The sequence below is a fragment of the Pelmatolapia mariae genome, linkage group LG1 (genome assembly GCF_036321145.2).
Source record: "Pelmatolapia mariae isolate MD_Pm_ZW linkage group LG1, Pm_UMD_F_2, whole genome shotgun sequence".
NCBI classification, from domain to species: domain Eukaryota; kingdom Metazoa; phylum Chordata; class Actinopteri; order Cichliformes; family Cichlidae; genus Pelmatolapia; species Pelmatolapia mariae.
Window position 1 is genome coordinate 17,092,082 of NC_086227.1, and position 21,956 is coordinate 17,114,037.

Here is a 21,956-nt window from a genome sequence, read left to right on the forward strand (position 1 = left end):
GTTTATGCGCATTGCCATAATCTTGGATTGTGAATTCAAGGTTGGTGGGGCTGCTCCGGCTTTCCAAACTGAAAATCCATCTTTAAGGGGCATTCCAATTGAAAGTTGGAAATTCTGACTTCTAACTTTAACTGGAAGTGTTAGAGTGCCCAACAACACTGAAGGAGACCAGGAGTAGAACCAGTATGAATCTGACAGTATTTTTACTTTAGTGTAGGCTTTACTACAAGTACAAGTTTAATGTGATTCTACTTTTTTTTTTTTTTAAATTCTGCCCATGTTTTGCTACTTTCGGCTTCTACTCTGCTATACTGGGATACAAATAGAGTTTTTTGTTTTTTTAATTCTCAGTACTATTTATTTTCAAAGCTTTTGTTACTTTCATTATTATTATCATAAACTGTATTATTATAGATAAAGCTACCTAGTAATATATAAGTAATTAAGAGTATAATAGTATAATGTAATGTATATGACTCTGAAAGTGGCATTTTACATGTGTTTATTTTAATTACTTTAAAACATATTTTAATCAGATATATTGGCCCGGTCAGTCAGGTATTTTTTTTTTATCATGATTATAGCTTTTACGTAAATAAAAAGGTTTTTTTCCCCCAACTTTGCAAAACAATTATTCTACACAAAATGATGTTAAAACTTATTTACAGCACCACTTTTCACATGATAAATCTGTAACAGAACACAGGGCTCCACATGAGTCTAAAAATTGTCCCCAGTATTTTTTATACCAGATTTCTACACTGATTTTCCTTCTGATTGAATATCCAGACTTCATGTAGGCCCTTCCCTCACTTTTCTTGGTCTCCCCTGTGTCACTGCATGTAAAGAAGTCCTGGAAATGCCCCTACTTAAGCTACTAATTGATTCCAAGTATCTTAAAACTTACCACTTACGGTATTGTTTTTTGTAGGCATTATAGGGTGTGTGAAATACTGATTAGTCAAGCTAGGAAGTAGTGGAGTAGCTATAAAGGAACAAAAATGTAAATAAAATGCATATACCCCCCAAGTATAGTCCTTAATTTGAACAGCTTTGCAGATTTTACAGTAGAAAAATAACTTATAGTTCAGCATTGGTCATAGCATTTACTTATAAAATATGTTCTTTGTTATAGTTTTAGCTACTAAACAGCATTTAAAGTAGTGAAATGACATTAAGTGCTTAAATACCAATTTATGGTACACATAATGATACAGCTACACAAGGAGCCATTCAGCTGCATGGATAATGTGTGTTTAGTCTTCTGTTGAGTATACAGGGCTTGCATACTTGTTTACAGTGTTCAAAGTTCAACAGTTTCTTGTAACTGAGTATTTTTCAATAGTCTTATGCCCACTTTTACTTTCATTTTCAGTGAAGTTTATTTTTATCCCAGTCCTTTGCAAAGTAACAGTCTTTTGTTTCGTTTACTCTGGAAGTTGTGCAACATGTTTTTCAGTAATTTCTTTATATTTCAGTCCACATTTGTCCTGTTTTGCCTGGTTCTTATCTGCGCGACAGTGGGCTTTGCAGAAAATTAAAAAGCACATCACTTGATGTGAAAACACCTCCAAACTGTGTTTTGTAAATGGCAGATTTATGAGTTTGTTGTGTCACCAAGTACTTGGACAGATGCAGTGCTGGGAAGTATGGGTTTAAGGTTTTTCTGCTGAACATGAGAAAACTCACCAAGTAAGACACTGATATAATCATGACACATTTTGAATCATGAAACTAAATTCTGAATCTGTTCCCAGTCTCTGACCTTGTTTTGTCCAGTGGTGAGAGACCAAAACAAAGCAGGGCTGGAATCCAATAATAAGGTTGCTTTGATACAGTTTTATTAAAACAAACATCAAACACAACACCAAGCAACTACATTTAAGTTATATATTAAAGATGGCATGTTTTATATACAAAGTGGAAACAAATGACAACCAGGAGAACCCTTAAGATGAGGAAAGAAACAGGAGAACAATAAATGCTGTAATTATGACAGGTGTACACCTCTGATGACAACAGTGGTAAATTGAAGCAAGGCTTCGGAAATGCAGAGCTCCAGATGGTGATTTAAACAAAGGAGATGAAACAGAATTTGATAGGAACGCCTGAAGGCTCAGATATCTCCTCTGTGGTTTCTCCAGCCACAAACATTAATTTCAACTAGTTGTTTTTAAACAATTTAGAGAGAGTACCATGATTCAGCAGCAGCAGGGACAAAGATGCAGGTGGTCTCATAGCCTGGTAAGCAGTGACCATTTGTTTATTTTTCTACACAAACATAACCATCTGTTGCTCAACTCATGGCATGCACGCTGCAGAGCTCAGCTCCTTTTTGTTTCCACTTTCCTGGAAAACAACTTAATGCAGACAAAAACTGCTACACCTATGTCATCCAGCTTCCGGCTACCTCACTGGTAAGCCAGCCTTTGTTGTGACTCACTAAAGCAATACCAGAACAAAATAGGTCAGGGTACAAACAAGAACACTGTAGGGATGAAAAGCTTAAAATCACTCTCTGCCTCCGTCTCGTCTTCTCCTCCTCTCTAGATTCTCTTTCCAAAATATCCCAAGAAGTTTCCCTTGTGGGACTGCCTAATTTTAGGGCTTTTTAATGCAATGTGGTTTTTTAAATCGGGTCACTTTCTGTACATGTGTGCCACCTCCAGGTCATCATCTGCCGTAGTGATTGGAGGACACGAGTGGGACTTGATGCTGTTATGTTTGCTGAGAGCTTCGTCGAAGTCCAGCTGCTGGCTGTTGATACTGATCTCCATGCAGCCGTGGTAAAAGGCCGTCACAGGGGTGGTAGGCAAAGGGATGTCTTCTGAAGGAGAGAAACACAGTAACTGTTTGATGGGTTGTTATGACACTAAGTATCGTTGTTCATGTTACTTTCAATATGAATGAGTCCTTGTTTTGGTGCATTTAATCTAGTGCAGTCATCTAGTTAAAGGTTTTCTGATTCCTTTCATTCTCAGCTCTGCTTAGTGCTAATCATGAAACATGAAAAACAATAAACACCTCCTGCTAAGCTTCAGCATGCTGTCACCATTGTCACTGTGACTATGGCAACATGTGGATATTAGCATTAGCAGCTCAAAGCACCACTGTTCACACAAGGCTCACAGATCCAGCAGGAAGGGCAACACATTCAAGAGGATAACCCACATGAAAATCTCAAAACCCTTTATTCATTTTGATCACACATCAAAGATAATTTATGCTTAAAGTCCCTTATAATTACTAACCCGGTATTCCACCAATGTATGTGCTGACAGGGTTTTGCATGGTGCTGTTGAGGTGTTCCAGCTCCTTCTGCAGGGCACTGGACTCCATGTAAGTCACACTAGAGGAGTTGGCTGAGATCAGGATTTCTGTGGGAGTCACGTTCAGCTGCACCATCAGCCGATCAGGGTAACACAGCATCACAGTGTCCAACGTGGCCACCGAGGCATCGTGCAGGAACACCTGCAAGTTCTGGAGAGCACACATTGGATTAAGGATGATAGACAGGTGCTTATTTTCAGCCAAAATGTGACCAAACTTACAGCAGCATCTTTTCCCTTTGTTACAACAGCCACTGACAGGGGGACTGTGTTGTTGTAGACAACGGCAAAGAGGACACCTGTGCTGCTGGATGGACGAATGTTCATCTTTATATCCATTTTCCAGCTTCCAGAATCACCTGGTTACACACATGCATGCCAAGAAAGATTTATTCCTTTTGTCAGGTTAAAAATTTAGGATTCTCTACAAACTTTTAACAAAACAACTTCCCACAGGTCTGTTATATCATTCTCAAAATTACATGGTTGTAAACTCATAGAGGGTTCTGTTATAATGTGGAACACAGACACGACCAGCCTATACATGTTAGCAACGCAGCAACTTTGGCCTTTGACCATCAGTCATTCAGTCATGGATCTGAATATCCAACGGCTGTTAGTTACAATGTCCCCAGTGATTTGTTTCCAGCATCATCTCACAGATCAAAAGTCAGAGAGGTTTTAATGAACATGACTGTGAATTCAGTGTACTGCAGTGACCTCTGCAGTCACCTGATCTAACCAGGAAACCTCTGGGATATGGCAGAACAGAAGATTGGCAGCATTAACGTGCAGCTGAACAATCTGCAAAAATGATGTGTGATGAAATCAACATGGAGCAGAGTCTCAAATGAGTGCAACAGCTTGTGGGATCCATAACACCATCAAATGAAGCTGTTTTGAGGAGAAGGCCTTATCCAGCGTTAGTATGGCTTTCTAATGACGTGCTGGGTAAAAGTCTAAGATCTGGCCAATGTATATGGCCGTCACATGATTTTCACAAGCAGATCATTCAGTTCCGGAGCCCCTTGTTCCCTCTATATGTAGCAATGGGAGTTTCTGTATCAAATAAGCTTTTTTATAGTTCTGTATTGTCATGATCCAGCTCAAGATTAATCACGAAAAATGGTAGAGACACAACTTGAAGAAAAAATTAAGAAGGATCTACTTTCAGTTGCTCCTTTCTTCACAAGAAGTAACTCCACATGTTTGATTTGGCAGATATTCACACCAGATGTTGGGAAGGACCAACCTTAAAGGGATTTGTCTCTCCTCTCAGGATCAAACCAGGAAGCTTTCACTTGTTAGGAAAATGTGTAAACCACTACACCATAATTTATCGAATTGTTAGCGAAATTAAGCAAAGACCATAATTAACTTAACGAGGCATGTGTCAGCAGGTGTGTGGTGTTGTGTAGGGTAAACCTAAAGTAACCAGGCAGAAGTCAACCAAACAACATCAAGATAATAATAACAATAATTGTTATGATTCAGGGCCATGCGTCAGGATTCATGAACCGTGTCTCATGTTATGTCCAGGTTACCTGTAGGCCGGGGACGTAACATGATAATGCAATGAACTGGTGACCTGTCCAGGGTGGCCACACACTGGCATATGCTGGTAACGCAGCAAAAAAGGTTTGTTAGTCAAGCTCTTGGATATGGGAGAGCTGGGAGGCGCAGTACACCAGAGCAAGCAACGACATCGAAAAAATAGTTCCTTGTAATGCTACATTATTTCAAGAACAGAAAGAGTAACCTCAGGTGCACTTTGCCTCTCCAACACTGGTGCTCTCTGAGACACACAAAAAGACACACAGCATACTTTATGTTACTGGTGTAGGTATCACTGGGATGTACAGTATGTCTCTTTAGAATTCCTGCTGCTGATAGATGCAAATGAAAAAACTTCTAAAGGTATCTGGAAAAAGTCTATTAGTCCAAAAGCTAGAGCCTGTTTTTTATTTTTTGTCTATTTCTTTAGGAACAGTGGGATGGCTGGGGGTGGCTTTGGTGCTCGGGGTTTCCATGTGCACCTGGTGACATTTTACTTTATCAAGCTGGTGTATCTAAAGAGTAGCATGGCAACTGTTTCCTGCCTGATCATTGTTTCAGCCTCTTTGGTAAAAAGCCCATTACGACAATGTTCTGATTAATATTTTGACATTATTAGTGATCTTCATCTCCTTGTCCTCCTGCAGAGTCTCGTCTCTCAAGACTGCATAACTGTTTATGCGCCAGGAGAACAGTGCCAGCCAGCATTCCTCTCTCCAGACCAACATGTCAACGTTCCACCTGTCTGCAGGATTACTTACCCGGATTATTGCTTACCACCTGCCTACCCCTTTCCTCCTCGTCTCATCTGCCTCTCCTAAATTCCCAGCTGCCTACCTGCTGTACATCGCCCGCTTCTCCAGTAAAAAGTGTGATGAGTAAGCTCTCATTAACAGTATACAATGTTCACCCTTCACCAGCCTCTAACTGATGTTTTCCCTTTTCCATCAGATTCCTCAAACTGATCACATCCCTTTGAATCCGCTTTTAGCAGAAGATAACAGTATGCAGTTGTCAAGGGAGCCCCCCAGTGGACTGTTATCTTCAGACATCTCTAGAGGGTTGATCTTAACAGACCACTCCAATCACAACAAAAAGATCTTATCGTAAGATGATAGTAAGGGCTAAAAACTTTATAGTGAGTTGAGGTCATCCTTGCCTCTGATGAGAAAAGTGGACCCAAACCATGCCAGCAAAATGTCTCTCACAGCTCATAAAAGATCACAGGTCTTCCTTTAATGCATCATATGATAAGTTTAGATCTATATCAGCTGTATCAGCAGGTCTTTGCACAAACCTAACAGGGCTAGCTTTGTGGTATTTTACACTCACTATGTTCCTGTGTTAATTCAGAGTTCTCGACCCACTGCATTAACTCCCCTCTTAAAGACTTTAAACCAGGGAACTGCACAAAAACTAAATTTAAGAGCTGCTGCTGTAATGCCCTTAAGCTGTTGGTGTAGACCAAATGCAGACGCCAAATGTTCCCTGAGGGATTAATAAAGTGTAACATAACTTACTCACTGTAGTCTATGTTGAAGTGTGCTAGTCCCTCCCTGGTAAAGAAAGATCCTCGTTCTACATGCACGAAACAGTGTTTACTTGTCTTCTGCTGGATGACCTCCTTTACCCCAGACGCCCCCTGATTCATCAAGTTCCAGCCCCGGATGCAGCCATCCAGCCTGGGGTTGATCTGATAAACAAACAGCGCAGTAGTGTGAACTTCTGCTCTTTAACACAATGTCTCAGCCAACAAATTTAAATTCACACAGGTTTAGCTGCATCTTGTCTCCTGGGAAGGTTAGTTATGTGTGAATGCCTTGGGATGAACAGCTTACAGGCTTGATGACATTGTCGGTGCGGTTAGGCAGGCCAGCGATGTAAACTTTGGTCTCCAGCTTGCCATTGACTGATGTGAAGAGACTCTCGGGGCTGTTAATGCTCATCACAGCTTCCCTGCTGATCTTCACACTGATGCTGCTCTCCAGCTCGTCCACAGAGATCTGTGTGTCACACGTAACACTATATCATAATACAGCACGTCACTATTATCATGTACTCTGCACACTACATGTTACCACAGCGTAATAGACTTCTCATCATTTTAGTTCGTCAATGTAGTCTTAAGGATTTATGTCCGCTATATGATAACAAAGTGACAGACTTTCTCACCACATGCCATTGTCCATCATTGATTGCTTTTCCTCCGCTGGTAACCTTAAATGTGTGCTGGTTTTTGAACTGGACTTCAATGCGACCGCCCCTGAGTCCCACCATGAACCACGAGCCTTCAGAAGACTCAGCATACAGAACAACTCCCTCTGGGTCAAAAGTACGCAAGTCAAACTCGGCTGCAAACCTACCAGGAGGAAGACAGGTAAATTTACACAGTAACTAGAATACGGCCCTTCTCATTAACCTCCAGGAAGTGATGAATAACATGTAAAACCCTGGCTGTGCCTTGTCACTTGTTACCACTGCAAAAAAAAAGTAAGGACAGCATTGTGCACAATTTCAAGGCACTTTTGGATAATATTTTCTTTTCTCCAAACAATTCCCTCCTTCCAGAATTACCTGTCTCTTTGAATTATGGCCACATCTGTTTAAGCAATCCTTCCTAGGCTTTTTTGACTGATGACCCGTTATATGAAAAAAACAAAATTAAGTATCATGACCCCCTCCCCCCCAAAAAAACAAAACATACCACCTAAATTTCACGCCTGATATAAAAATTATCAATGAGGGCTGGGGAATGAAGTTTGGTCAAGGACGAAAGAAGTTTTTTTCTAGTTTTCTTTCATCAGGAACACAGAGTGCTGAATTAAAAGAAACATCTGCCCAGCCTCAAGGAAAGAAAGCTACTATTGAGCAGATGCAATGGGATCTCCAAAACATGGAGCAAAAGAATCAGGTGCTTCAAGGAAAGCTCAATGAAGCTGAGAAAACAATTGAAAAAATCCGCCAACAGAAGACTGAAACAGAGTGCAAAAATAAAGAGCTTCTTGAAGAAAAAAAGTAACAGGAAGAAGAAAAACGTATTCTCCAGGACTTTGAGAGAAGGAATCTAAAACTGCAAGAATTTTGTAATAAAATGAAGGACAAAACACTTGAACTGGAAAGAGAAAAGGAAATACAAATGCAGCGCAAACTCAAAGCCATGAAGGAAATGTACGTAGATCTGACAGTCAGGTTTGATGAAACAGAGTGCAAAAATAAAGAGCTTCTTGAAGAAAAAAAGCAACAGGAAGAAGAAAAACGTATTCTCCAGGACTTTGAGAGAAGGAATCTAAAACTGCGAGAATTTTGTAATAAAATGAAGGACAAAACACCTGAACTGGAAAGAGAAAAGGAAATACTGGAAAAACGATGTTCACAGATGCAGTGCACGATCAATGGAATAACGAGAAAACACTCAGAGCTCATGAATGCGATGTTGTTGAGGATCAATGACTTGAAGAGCCAAATAACTGAAATGCGTGCGCATCAAGAAATCCAGAGAAAAATTGAGCTGTTAGAAGACATGCACAACAAAAAACAAGAGAGAAATACAGACATGTGCAAGGCAAATCTAATGGAGGAGGCAACATACAAAGACCCGAAAGAAAAGCCTAGAAAAAAACAAGCAGGATTAAAAGAAATGGAGCAAAGATGCAAGCAACTCGAGAAGCAAAATGCAGAAACAAATGATCAGTTGAGAACCCTTATCCTGGAGAAAAAAGCGCTCATGGAAAAATACCTGGAAAAGAAGAAAAGAGGGTTCTGCTGGTTGTTCAGCTGGAGTTCAGATTAGCCTCGCCCTCCTCCATCCATCTTAATTTTCACCTCACTTGTCCCCCCTCTCCCTTTCTCTCCTAACACATATTCCCTACCTTCTTCATCTTTTTTCTTTTTTTTCACCCTCACCCCCCAACCAGTCCCAGCAGTTGACTGCCCCCTCCTGAGCCTGGTTCTGCTGGAGGTTTCTGCCCGTTAAAAGGCAGTTTTTCCTCCCCACTGTCACCTAGTGCTTGCTCAGAGGGGATTGTTGGGGTTTTCTCTCCCCCCCCCCCTCCCCTTCATTTACTTATTTGATTGTTTAAGTTTTCTTTTATATTGTTTCTGTAGTTACTTGTTTTACTTTTTTCAACTTATGTAACATAATAATAAACCAATTAAATGTATCCTTTGAGTATTTTTCATCTAATCTTTACAAAATTAAACTCTGTCTTTTATTTGCTTGTTAAAACTCCATAAATGGTGAGGTAAAAACCCTGGGATATGGTTTAAAACATTGAAATAGACTAACCAACTAGTCTAAAACTAAGAAACACTTAAATATTACGTTAAATTGAAAACCGTTGAAAAGAAATATCCCCATTCAAAAATGTCATGTGATAATCTCATTGGCTTATGGAGTGATGATGACATCATCCCTCCAGCCGTTCAATAAGGGTGATAGAAGGGTACAAAGAAAGGGGCAAGGCAAACTGATGCAAAACTAAACTTTAACCTAAACTGGGTGAAAAAATACAACATGAAGAACCCTGACATGAACATGAACAAACCTGAACATGAATACATGAGACCTGGAAATATGGTGTGAAACAACAGACGACCTGATAAGGAACGAATGAAAACACAGACTAAAAGCATACAGGAGGTGATCAGGGGTAGTGGAAAGTGTTGGAGTCAAATTGTTAAATGTTGCCATTATTGTACTTAAATTTGTAAATCTTGGTTCAAACTATATGATCAAAGACATTCCTTTGTTTCTGACCCCCTCCCCAGCCTGTTGAATGGTGGGGGAGGCTGTAGTGTTTTATTATAGGCACATCCTATGTGAGGGTTCTGTTTTCTTGTTTAGTAAACTTCCTGCCTTTATGACCCTTTTGGTGAGCAGGAGGTCACACAAACGCACCCCCAAACACACGAACACACACACACTCACGTGCACATGCATACACACACACACACACGCATGCTCGCACATGCATATACACACACACACACACACACACACACCAATGGTCAACACTTGAAGATTCCCCCATCTCTTCTGAACAAAATGGTCTAACGGTGTGTTCAAACCGAGTGTGATAGAGCGTCAGATTTACATGTAAAGTCAATGGAAAAGCGCGATGACGCGCAATTGCGGGTCCCGCGAAAATTCAGAAGCAGATTTGCGTCGCGAAAACGTGTCAAACGCGCGTCAAAGTAGCGCGTCAAAGTAGCATCCTTCAGGTGCCGTATTTTTATTCACGCGTCAAATGCGCCAGACGCGCTACTTTGACGCGTGAATAAAAATACGGCACCTGAAGGACTCTCAGACGTCAGTTTTTGTGTTGCATTTTGTGCATTCGCGCATATCGCGTCAACTGCTTGAGTTGGAAAAATCTGAACTCCAGCGTCAATTTGCGCCGCAACAACCAATCAGGAGCCTGGTGACGTGGCTCTGACCTAGGTCAAAGGGGCAGGTCCAGCCAAAGCCCTTTATACTTCATTCAACATGGAGGAAAGGCTAATCAATGCCGTAGCAAACCACCCGTAGCTGTACGACACCAGCTGCTTTCTGTACCGAGACAGGAATAAAAAGGATCGAGCTTGGAGGAAGATATGTGAAGGTGGCAACCTGGTAAGTTTATTCATTTCTCTTTTGAAATTTTTGACTGACCCGGGGAAGCCGCACAAAAGCTAGCAAGCCCGCCTACTGCCCCGCTATTTTCCCACTGATGTACAAATACCTTTTTGCTTTTATGCATGTTGTCATATAGGAATATATGTTATTGTTTATTAATAAACAGCACACAGTGGTCCCGCTGTTCATCCGTCACTGCCTCGCTTTTTTGCTGTCGTGTCTCCTGCGCTTTTCAAATTTGTCATGTTTGGTTTTGATAACCATCACGTCCAATAAAAAAACAGCACAAAAACACCCATAACTATGACCCTTATTCGGAAATAGACACCTGCACCGGGAGGGAAAAAGGCGCACAAAAGTGGCAGGCAGACGAAGACAAAATGCAGCATAATAATACTTTTACGTTTTGAAATCTACAAAGGTTTGCACTTTGAGAATCAACTTGTGAGAACTGTGAGTAATATTCATAATTATTCGTAATATAAAAAAGTGTATAAAGTGCGTGGCGAGGGGCTAGTTATTCTGAGAAACCCTGCTGCAATAAATGAGGGACCACTGTAAATACTTTCTCTATGACTATTGTTTTCAACCTGTTAACATTTAATATTGTCTTGACAGAGCCAACTTATTCTGCAGCAGAGCATCCCCTGTTGCTTCTCCTGGCTCCCCAGTCCCTGGTCCCTCCGCTCCTGCTGCTGCAACCACAGGTATGTAATTGTAGCAACAGATGTACAGCAAGCACTAATAACTTTTTACTCGGTTGGATTCCCTTGTGATTACCTTTACTAAATATCTACAACCAATCTGTTTATATCCTGTTTTTATTTTTCAATGTTGAAAATGAAAATCTAGTAGCAGCCTTCTCATTTCTTTGTGTTGTTTTGTGCTGTTTTTTACAGGCCCACAGAGGAGGACAGCTCCGAGGCGGACAAGGGACGGGTCCCAGGACGGTCCATCAGCGGTGGAGCTGGCCATCCTGGAGTCCCTGAAGAGGCCACGCCAATCTCCAACGGAGCATTTCCTCTTCAGCCTTGTTCCTGCTCTGGAGAGCATGCCGCCTCACACGAGAGAATTTGTAAAAATTTCTAATTTATAAATTAGTTTTTGAAAACAGCACAGCTGTGTTAAATTTGGAAACATTGGACCCTAGCAATCAGTAGTTTTCTCATGATGCAGCAGGTTCTCCAGGGCAGAAACTGTTTGTCCGTGATTTGAACAGCCCAGTGCATGCTCCCGACACAGGGAAAACCAGTTCTGCAGGGGAGACCTACCTTGGCACAAACCAAAGGGAAGATATGCTTCACCATATTTTCTAGGGGGCGGGCCCCACACTTTGGGAAGATATTGCAGTTCTGCTAAGTAATTACGTTTTTGCAAGGTTCTTATGCTTCGGCAAAGTTTTTACCATTTCTGCAACTTCTCAGCTTTTTCAGCTAGTTTCAGCGGACAGCTTCAGCTTTACAGCATCCACACAGCATTTTCGCAGGAAATGCAAATTTTTCTAGTTGTTAGTTGAGTTCCAGAGTAGCAAATGCTACCATCCTCGTTTGCTGTGAACTTTGTGTCCAAGGTTTTCTGATATTCTCCTGGTTTTGTTTTTAGGCTGAGTAAGTGTGATGTGGTGCTCTCGGCTAACTGATTTGTTCGTGTGATGTTTAGGTTATCATGCTGAAAATCAGTAAAGCACTTGGATAAGATGGTACTGTAGTCCAACATGAAATGCAGGAAGCGAACAAATTTCTCAGTCTTCATCTCCTGCACCACCCCCTTAGCCTTGGCTGCATCCTTGGCTTTGACATCACTTCCTTCTGCCATGTTCTCCATATGAACAACAGTGGGAATGTAATTTTTTTCCACAGCCTTCAGACATCTCAGCCGGCTTGGAAGCCATCGTGTGCTCTTCAGGCCACTGAAATGTGCCAGCTTCTCATTTAGCAGTTCACTTATTTCTGTCAGTTCTCTTCGCTTCTTGGAGAATAGTAGTACATCTTAAAGATGGTTTTCAGTGTGTCTTCAAATTTCACCAGGTACTCACAGCCTTTCACGCTATCCAGCACAGCTAGCTCTAATTTGTGTGCCACACAGTGGATTGTTATGATGTGGGGTATCCTCTGCTTCAGTCTCCCAGCTACTCCTGTTTTCTCACCCATCATCACTGTACCACCATCAAAATTTGCACACACTACTTTCTTTTTCCACGTGTCTTCTCTGAGACCCATGGTGTTTGCTGCTTCATCAATAGCCTCTAAAATACCTGCAGCATTTGCACTCTTGACTGGCTGACATTTGATCATGTATGTGGATATGTCACCATTATCTCTGACATACCTGTCATGAACCAACTCCTGTTCTATTATACCAGTGTCTGTAATGCCATCTGCAAGAATGGATAAGAACCTGCTTTCTTGAATTTCCTTTTTAATCTGGTCTCTTGACGTTTGTGCTATTGCTCCAATAAACTCTCTGCAAGCATGGTCATTGAGGTAAGTGGAACCAAGATCTAGGCCATTTGCTTTTTGAAGTTTGCAAAGACTGCTAAATTTTGCCAATGGTAGTTCACTCTCTGCAACATAGTACTCTGTTCTAAACAGCTTTTTCAGGACTTCTTGTTGTGCTTGGTTTGTTTTTAGTATGTTTTTTGCAATTGGTGTTTGTTCTGGGAAAGATGCTGCAGACTGAGCACCAATGCATTTCTTGTGATGCAGAGATTTCTCGTGGGTTCTGATGGGGTCTTTCCTAAAATTACTGGTCCCAGTGACAAAGGTACTTGTTGACTCAGAAATCAAGGGAAACTCACGACACACGCGGCAGAACATCTTGTTATTTAGCTTGTCATATTCCAGCCACAGAAATTCTTTTGTCCATGAAACCAAAAAGCTGTGCTTTCTTTTTGCCTCGTAGTCTGATTTGTCATAACTTTTCCGCTTTGTGGTAGGTTTTTCTTTGGCTGTAACTTCTTCACCCTGACCTGTCTTATTTGGCTCTGCAGAACTAAAATACCTACGTACATCCATCTGTTTTTACACACGCACACACATAACGGTCATCGATTTTTTTTTACATGATGTAACTTGTTACGTTTGAATAGCAAGATAAGGAGTGATAAGATGATGTCAGAGAAATTGGTGCGCAATTAATCGTCACTCACCAATCAGTACTACCACCCTTTATACACAGTTTGTGCAATCACACTGAGTTAGTAACTGAGTTACAAGATTCTAAAAGTAATTAATTACTTGAAAAGTAACTAATGCGTTACTTTAAAAAAATGTTTAACCCTCTGGGGTTCAGGGTATAATTGGCCATTTTTAACCACTTTTGATTTTCCCTCTACATTTCACATTTAAAAACTATTTACTTTGCCTTGTTTGGTATCATCCTTTTCAGCACAACCTCACGTGTCTGAATTTACAGTTATGTTTTCATTTTGACATATTGTATTAACACAATTGATCTAAAATCAGACAAAAAACATAAAATCCGAGTAGAAAGAGTTATATTTTTTACTGTAACAACCACAAACATGTTTAATGAATCATATTTCAGAACTTTAAACGCAAATTGAAATTGTCAATTTTAAAATCATATGCACAAGTTTTGCAAGTAACAAAGTTATTTGCAGCCATTTACCTTTTACCCCTTTTTTAAAATAACCATTTCAAACTATTTACATAACAATCAGGTATTCTGCATTTGATAAGATGCCACACAAATTATTTGTGGCACTCCAAAAATTTCTGCCCACTATAAAGGAGAACATCACAGCCTGATACCTGCAGGTGTGACAGCAGTAGGTGTACCACTCCTGTTTTCTACCTGGTGACAGCAGTCGCTTCATTGTTCTGACACACAACACAAAACTATCCACAACACTACACACTAACTACACACTCCAAACATGCTAAATGTCACAAATCTCTCACATCTCAAAACTCGCTCGCTCTCTTTTTCTGCTGTCTTTCTCTGTCTTTCTCTCTCTCTCGCAGTCACTCCTAAAACTTCCCCCTCTTCCTAAACAACCAAATGTCATGTTGCCATATCATTTTTGATTGGTCGACATGGTGCATTTTTCCACCAACACGAAAGGGGTGTTTTTTGTTTTGTTTGTTTTTTTGATCATAAGCAGAGAGATCTTGCTAGCGCTGTCCTTAGACAGTAAACGTGACAAAACTATTCAGGAAAAAACACAGCGTATATATTGTTTATCATGACTCTGGTTTTACGCACAATTTAAAAACTGGTATATATCACCTTGTTGGTTTGTCATCTTAAAGTGGTCGTGTGATTGGCTTACCACGACTACTTTATTCTTTCTCAGTCAAACAGCAGCACTCATGCGATTGTTTTGCCCCCTAGCTCCAGGTGTTGTGCCAAAAAGTGATCGTCTACTAGAAAGTGATTGCCGCCCGCCCGAGTGCGCGCAGCTGCTTAAAGCTGTAGCGCCCAGATTACTTACGTAGCTACTTCCGTGCAACTGATATAAGATGCGGTAAGCTGAACACAGCTTCAACCGTCTGTTTGTTGAAAAATAGTAACGCGACCGCACCGCATTTGCTTGTTAGTAACGCTAACAGCGTTGTACCGATAGAAATAATATTTAGATTACTCGTTACTGAAAAAAGTAACGCCGTTACTTGTAACGCCGTTATTCCCATCACTGGCTATGAGACCCTGTTGGTTCAGGGCTGAGACAACAGTGAAAACCTTTAGCATAAAAAGATAACATCTTTGCACTACATGTATTGTGACTCTTGGTCCTCTACATTAATACGTGTGTGTGTTTCTGTGTGTGTGTGCGTGACAAACACCTACTTTGTGTTCTCCGGCAGGCGGAAGCGCAGGTAGATGACAGGAAGGCCTGCGAACTGCTCTCCCAAGTAAAGCATCTCAGGGTGTTTTTCCTCAAACAGTTTGACACACACGGGGATCCTCTCGCAGTTCCGCCTATCCTGTGCCAGATGCAAACCCTGGCGACCATCACAGTAGCACGAATAGCTGCCCTGAGTGTTTATACAAACCCCTTTGCACAGATTCATCTCACACTCGTTCATGTCTGCAATGACAGGTTGGGAAGGCTTTATTAGCAGTGACCCTTGATTCTGCGTCTGGGTAATAAGTTTGAAAGCTTACCATCACATGTCCTGGAGGTGAAGTTATATTTATATCCCACAGGACATTTGCAGTCGTAAGTGCCTGGTATGTTGACACATTCAGCTTGTCTTCCACAGATGCTTTTGTATAGCAGGCATTCATTGACATCTGGAAGGCATGAGGGGAAAAGTGACGATGAGCAAACAGAGTGGTTGGAATCTGAACTTCAGAATAAGGAAGTAAAGTGTCATTTTTGCTACTCGTATGAAGTACAATTAACACATATAAAAGAAAATCTGATTTTTTTTTATGTTTCAAATGAAAAACACACTTTAATGATTTGCCTTACTGTAGTGTAAGCAGAGATACAGACAGGTGAAAAAGAAGGATTTCGTAGGTCTCTGTGCAGTCGTTTAGTAGAAATAACTTGTAGTAATTGTTTTCTGTGTTTATCAGTTTCTCACATCGCTGTGAAGGAATTTGGGCCCTCTCTTCTTTACATTGTTGCCTCAGTTCATTCAGGTTTGTGAGATTTTCTCTTAAGCTTTTTTCTTAAGGTCCCGCAGCAGCATTTAGTTAGGTTGAAGTCTGGACTTTGACTGGGCCATGGCAGCACCTTGAGTCTTTTTAAAAAAAAACATGCTGTTGTTGATTTGCTGCTCTGCTTGGGATCATTTCCCTGTTGCATGACCCAATTTGGACCAAACAGTCCCACATTTAACTCTAGATTACTTTGGTACACAGAGGAGTTCAGAGCAGACTTAACGTCTGCCAGGTGCCCAAATCATCTCCCCTCCACAACCGTGCTTGACAGATGGTGTGAGGTGTTTGTGCTGATATGCTGTGTTTGGTTTTCTCCAAACATGACAGATAGGTAGCATAAAGCATAAAAATAGTATACAGTAAATTCTGGCCAATGATCACTCCAGCCTTGTGAATTATTTTTTTGATCCTGAAACAGAGTGCTCTCTGCCATGCAAACTGAAAACTCTCTGAGAGATAGTCAGCAATCCAGGAGACAGTGTCAAGGTCCCTGGGTCTTTGACCCAGGTTCTGGGCTAGTTGCTGTTTTCTGGTTTTGTATTTCTATTATCTTGTATTTCAGTTTTTACATTAGTTGATAAGTTTATTAATCACCTTTTAGTTTCCCTATTCTGACTTTCCAGTCATGTCTCTGTTTCCTATCTTCTGTCTTTGTGTCAAATTTATATATCTTAGTCCTGGTCTCAGCATTAGTTATTTTCTGTTTTATTCTGATAATGTACATGGGATGAGAGAATATGCTCAATTTTGCTTCTCTTTTCGCATTATCCCTGATCAGCGTCAGCTGTATTCCCATCTGTGCCACATTTCCTCATTATCCTCAGTGTGTATATTTTGTCTAAGTCTCAATCCAGTTAGTTAGTTAGCTGTTTTTCTCTGTCAGGTTTCCAGCATTAAATAAGACTCTGATTTTTAGGGTTTTTTTCTGTTGAATAATGCACTTTGGATCATGCCTCCCTCATGTGACAGACAGTAGATGATGTGACACTCATCCTAAGCAGTGTCTAACTCAGGAGAAAGGGTTAAATGGTATTAAAGGAACTGGAAATATCAAACAACATGATTCTCCCAATGCCAGTGGAAGTGAGCATGCTAGAGCAGGTAAATAACAACATCCTCCTCCATATGAGGCCGGTAAACAAACTGAAAAGGCTCAAATGCATATTTCACTTGAGAGCTAAGCCGGGCCAGAACCAGTTCTCCAGCATCTTCATGACATGTGACATCAAGGTACATGGTCTGATGTTGTTAAGCCCTGATGGAGCAGCTTTCATTGGTACTAGTGCTACACATGGCGTCTTTCTTCCACGGCACTAGAACCTTTTGAAGAAGTGAAGAGATGCTGCAGGATGCCAGACAGCCGGACAGCACAGTGCATCAGGATCCTGGGATTGATGCCATCAGAGTCTGCAACCTTGCCTTGATGTAGCTGTTCCAGCAGTCCTGCTCCTCACCTGCCAGCCATCACAGTGACGTACTGGCAGGGGAAGCCAAGAGGTGGATGGGGGTGGGAGCATGGGCGAGGGAGGACAATGGGGGGGATGGTTTTGAGGTGGAAATGGGCTTCTGCTACGTACCTGTCCCGGCTGCCACCTCCCCTGCTGCTGATATCTTGGGCGGCTGGAGAGATCAGCTGATCAGCTTCACGCCCATTCATGTGTCTTTGATGTTGTTTAGCTTAGTCTTCAGTCTCCGGCACATGCATCTTCATGGTCAGTCTTTTTCTAATTGTACTGCCACGAACTTTAATATTTAAGTGACAGTTAACTACATTGCCATAGATCTTGTTTTATTTTATTTTTTTTTTTGGGGGGGGGGTCAGTTTCTCTGAGCATTGCACGGTCTGAACTTGGGTTGAATTTGGTCACATTGTGCCAGCAAACTGCCAAAACGTCTGCTTTTATAGAGTTTTCATAAAACTGCACAGAGTCCGTTGAAAACTTCCATTTTCACATAACTGTATGCGCACAAAAGCTGCTTTCACAGATGTACTGGTTACTTTGGGAGGTTAACAAAACACTTCCACGTGCAGACTTCCATTACATACTTATTTATGCTATATTTGCTACGACGACTATTGAGTATTGATGCAAATTAAAGACCAGTCTGAAAATATCAGCAGGGTTTCTCAGAAAGGGTCCACATTGCAGTTAAGACAGTGACCCCTGTAACACTATTTTACAGAAATCTAAACATTTTCTAAACAAAAACGTAGACTGTGCTCAAGTATGGGAAATCTTATCACAGTGGTGATAAAATTTCTCTCTGGGGAGCTCAAAGATTCTTTTGGCATCTCTGGAAAAATGGAATCCAAAAATTATCAAAAATTTAATGCATATAAGTAAATAATTTCTAGTTATCGCAACTGGCAGATTGATTTTAATAAAATATCTTGAATCCCTAAATAATAGGTTATAATAACTGATTTCTACTGACAGGCTGTGTTATCTAACAGTCCATCAAAAAATAAATAAATAAAGAGAGCAAATTTATCAGTCTGACTCAGTACATGTTTGTGAAGACTTTGAACTCAACATGCAGTGGTCAGCCTGAAAGACAAACAGTGACTGGATTGCCCACACACAGCAAAAGAAGATGCAGAGAAATCAGGCAACGATAAGCACGGACAGTTTAAGCATGTTTTTACAGCTCTGAGCTACGAGCCTGCTGGTGTGTTTACAACAATCAGGATGAACCATCTTTTCAAATGTTAAAAGCTTTCCCCTTCCTCTTACATAAGGAGTCACCTCAGGTCAGCTTTGAAAAAACAAGTGGTGGGGCCCCAGAGGGCAACAGCTGGGGGAGCTGATCTTTTTTTAAAATGTGTTTTGCAATGCATCCATATGAATAAATAAAAAAGAAAGTAATTAGAATTATATCGTGCTCAGCTGCCATGTAAAACTCTGCTGGAGACGGGACCGTAAAAAACAGAGCTGGCACACACGTGACACAAACAAGTGTATATAAGGAAAATCAGTTAAGCCTAATTATTATTAAAATGACCATCCAGTAGAGTCTTACCCATGCAGTTGATGTTGTCGGTGAGTATGTAGCCTTCTTCACACATGCAGTGGAAGCTACCTGGGATATTCTGACATATCTGATTACATCCGGCATGAAGTTCAGGATCCGAACACTCATCGACGTCTGCCCAATCAATACACCGCACAAAAATAAGTCAGCAGCAGGTCCCATAGATTAGGAATGAATGATTGCTGGATGTATTTTGGTAAAAAATTATGAAAAATGTTTAAAATGCCAAAAGACCAAATGAGAACTCACCTTCCTCACAGCGCGGCCCCTTCCAGCCCTGCTTGCACACACATGTGAAGGCAGCCATGCCATCCTCGCAGCGCTCTGAACCCTCCTTGTAGCATGGAAACGGCGTGCACTGATTACTGATCTCTGGTTTTGGAAACACAGCATTTGACAGCTACAGAGAAGTGTAACAGGCATACGAAAAGCTTAGTTTGAGGTTTAAGCTCACCTTTCACACAGGTGCGAAGGTTAGAGGGGATGCCGGCATCTGAGTGCTGGCTATTTATGCCGACACGGTGTGAACCCAGACACGCTGCAGAAAAAAATGAGCGTTTATTTGAGACAAACAGTTCAAAATAGACAGTGCAAAAATATTAAGAAATGTGATCCATTTAGCAGACTTACCAACATATTTAGGGTAAAAGTATTCCTGCAAAAAAAAAAGAAAAAAAAAAGGCTGTTGATAGTTTGGTATTTACTGATAAGGACAGAAAGGAGAAAATGCAGCTGCATCTTTAGCTTTTACTATTTTACAGAAAGAGCCCAAACAGATGAGACGGAGACATTTAGAGACAAAGTCACAGCAAGAGATAAGGCTGAGATGGTTTGGACATGTGCAGAGAAGGTATGGTGGATATTTTGGCAAAAAAATAATGACTAGGGAGCTGCAGGGCAGGATTAAAAACACAGAGAGGATTTATGGATCCAGTGAAGGAGGGTTGATGTGACAGGGGAGGATGCTAGGGATAGGGTGAGATAGAGGTACATGATCCTCTGTGGTGCCCCCTAAAAGGAGCTGAAGATGAAGAAGCAGTAAATACTTGCAGTACAGATCTTTTTTTTCCTACTATAACTGAGCATTTTTTTCCTATTTTGTACAGTATGAAGTTCAGGCATGATTCTATTTTGTTGGTACTTTATTCTATTGTATATAGTATCTCGTTCTTGTTGTATAGTATGTTATTCTATTTTATCTTCTCCTATTCTATTGAGTTTTTCTTAACTTTTACTGCTCTTTAACTTGTACTCTCTGCCGTGACCAAAAATTTCCCACGTGTGGGACTAATAAAGATTTATCTTATCTCTTATCTTAAACGACTTGGAGCTCCCTAACCACCGATTACACACCCTTGTTACTGTGTTACTAAGCTCTGTGCCTTCATAATGTCATTAGTAACACATGCTGGATAACAGCCAAAAATCCAACCCACTGTTACAACTTTTGCTGCTTATTTCATCTTCTATTTCACTGCCATCTAGTCACTTCAGTTTGACCAGTCGGGCCTGGCTTTCCCTGTCAGCTCTCACCGTCTCCGGTTGGTTCTCAAAGATCTCCCTGGCCTCCTCCTTGTTGCACAGCTCCTCGATGCACTCCCTTTCCAGGTTGCCCTTCTTGCTCTCCTCAAACATTGAGTTGGCCCTCCTGTGCCTGCTCAGGAACTGTGAGGCTGTGCTCTGGCTCAAGACTATGGGAGACACAAACACGTATGTGTACACCGCATGCATGTAGCACATCTTTTAACTGTCAGCTCTGTTTTGAGTCCAACAAACCTATTGCTGGTTAGTATAAACACCTGTAACAACATTACAATAAAAAGAAATGACTGATGCCCGAAGGAATTAAAGCCTCCTCTGTCATGACAGCTCTCCCGAGGCTTCTGCCTAAATGGATGAAGAGGGCAGCTTAATTACTTTTAGATGAATTGGCCCGAAAAGAGGTAGGGAGTGTTATTGCGAAACCGCCATTTCTCAGAAATGACCCCTAGTTGCTGTAATAAGCACTTCACGTTGTTTTCCAAGCATTGTTTCATGGTGAACAACGGAACCATGTGACCCTCACATATGCTAAAAGTGATTACAAAAAATATTGAAGTCTTGAAACGGTTCCCAGCTGGTCTCGTCCAGTCTGTGAACTGCTCTCTTCAAACTGGGACACTCTGACTAAACACTACAGTCCAGCTCAACACGTAAAACCGCAAAACCTCAAGCGTACTTACACCGATAAGCATCGACCAGCGTCACCAGAAACACGAGACAAGCCAGGGGTTCCCCAAGAGCCCGCTTCTTTCTCCACATAGTCGAGCCGTTCCTCCTGCTAGGCCACGGTTTGGCTGCGAGTAGAGACTGGCTGAGCGGCAGGTCCGTTAGGAAAAAAACTTTATTCTTCCCGAAAGTGTTTTTCGTCGGGTGAGATGGGGGGAGCACAGGCAGCTGCCAGCAGAGCGGGACACGGAGGGGTTGTGTGTGTGTGTGTGTGTGTGTGGAGTGTGAGGAGAGGGGAGGCAGCTAGGGAACGCTGCACGCACGCTCACGCGCTCTGTGCCGTTATTTTTTAACCGAGCGTGCGCGTGCGGCTCGGCTCAGGCTGAACTCATGCAGAAAATAGGTTTACTAAAGGAGGCCCGGGACACACTGTGTAGGTAAATAACCACAAAACTCTGTGCTGAACAGGCTGCTCTAGTATCAGGAATAGTTATAATACTTTTAATTATTCTTAAAGTCCAAATGATCATTATTAACCCCCCCGCACACACACACACACACACAAACGCCACGCCAATACCAAA

The 21,956-nt window shown here is 41.4% G+C and overlaps 1 protein-coding gene across 1 annotated transcript; it reads right to left on the reverse strand.

The window, feature by feature from the left end:
• Positions 1–1,862: 1,862 nt before the first annotated feature.
• pros1 (protein S) lies at positions 1,863–21,665 on the reverse strand. Its single transcript, XM_063489976.1, has 14 exons — positions 21,387–21,665; positions 20,698–20,855; positions 19,795–19,819; positions 19,619–19,702; positions 19,414–19,536; positions 19,153–19,278; positions 15,628–15,756; positions 15,310–15,550; positions 7,056–7,242; positions 6,722–6,886; positions 6,408–6,576; positions 3,552–3,688; positions 3,252–3,480; positions 1,863–2,827 (listed from the first exon to the last, which is right to left on the reverse strand). Exons 1-14 carry the CDS (start codon positions 21,463–21,465, stop codon positions 2,640–2,642), a joined length of 2,040 nt encoding a protein of 679 aa, XP_063346046.1. The 5' UTR covers positions 21,466–21,665; the 3' UTR covers positions 1,863–2,639.
• Positions 21,666–21,956: the final 291 nt, after the last annotated feature.

Coding starts and splice junctions, on each gene's coding strand:
- pros1 (XM_063489976.1), bottom strand. CDS start 21,465: ATGTGGAGAAAGAAGCGGGCTCTTGGGGAACCCCTGGCTTGTCTCGTG. Junction 19,703..19,794: donor CTTTTACCCTAAATATGTTG/GTAAGTCTGCTA, acceptor TTTTTTCTGCAG/CGTGTCTGGGTTCACACCGT. Junction 15,551..15,627: donor CACCTCCAGGACATGTGATG/GTAAGCTTTCAA, acceptor CTGTCATTGCAG/ACATGAACGAGTGTGAGATG.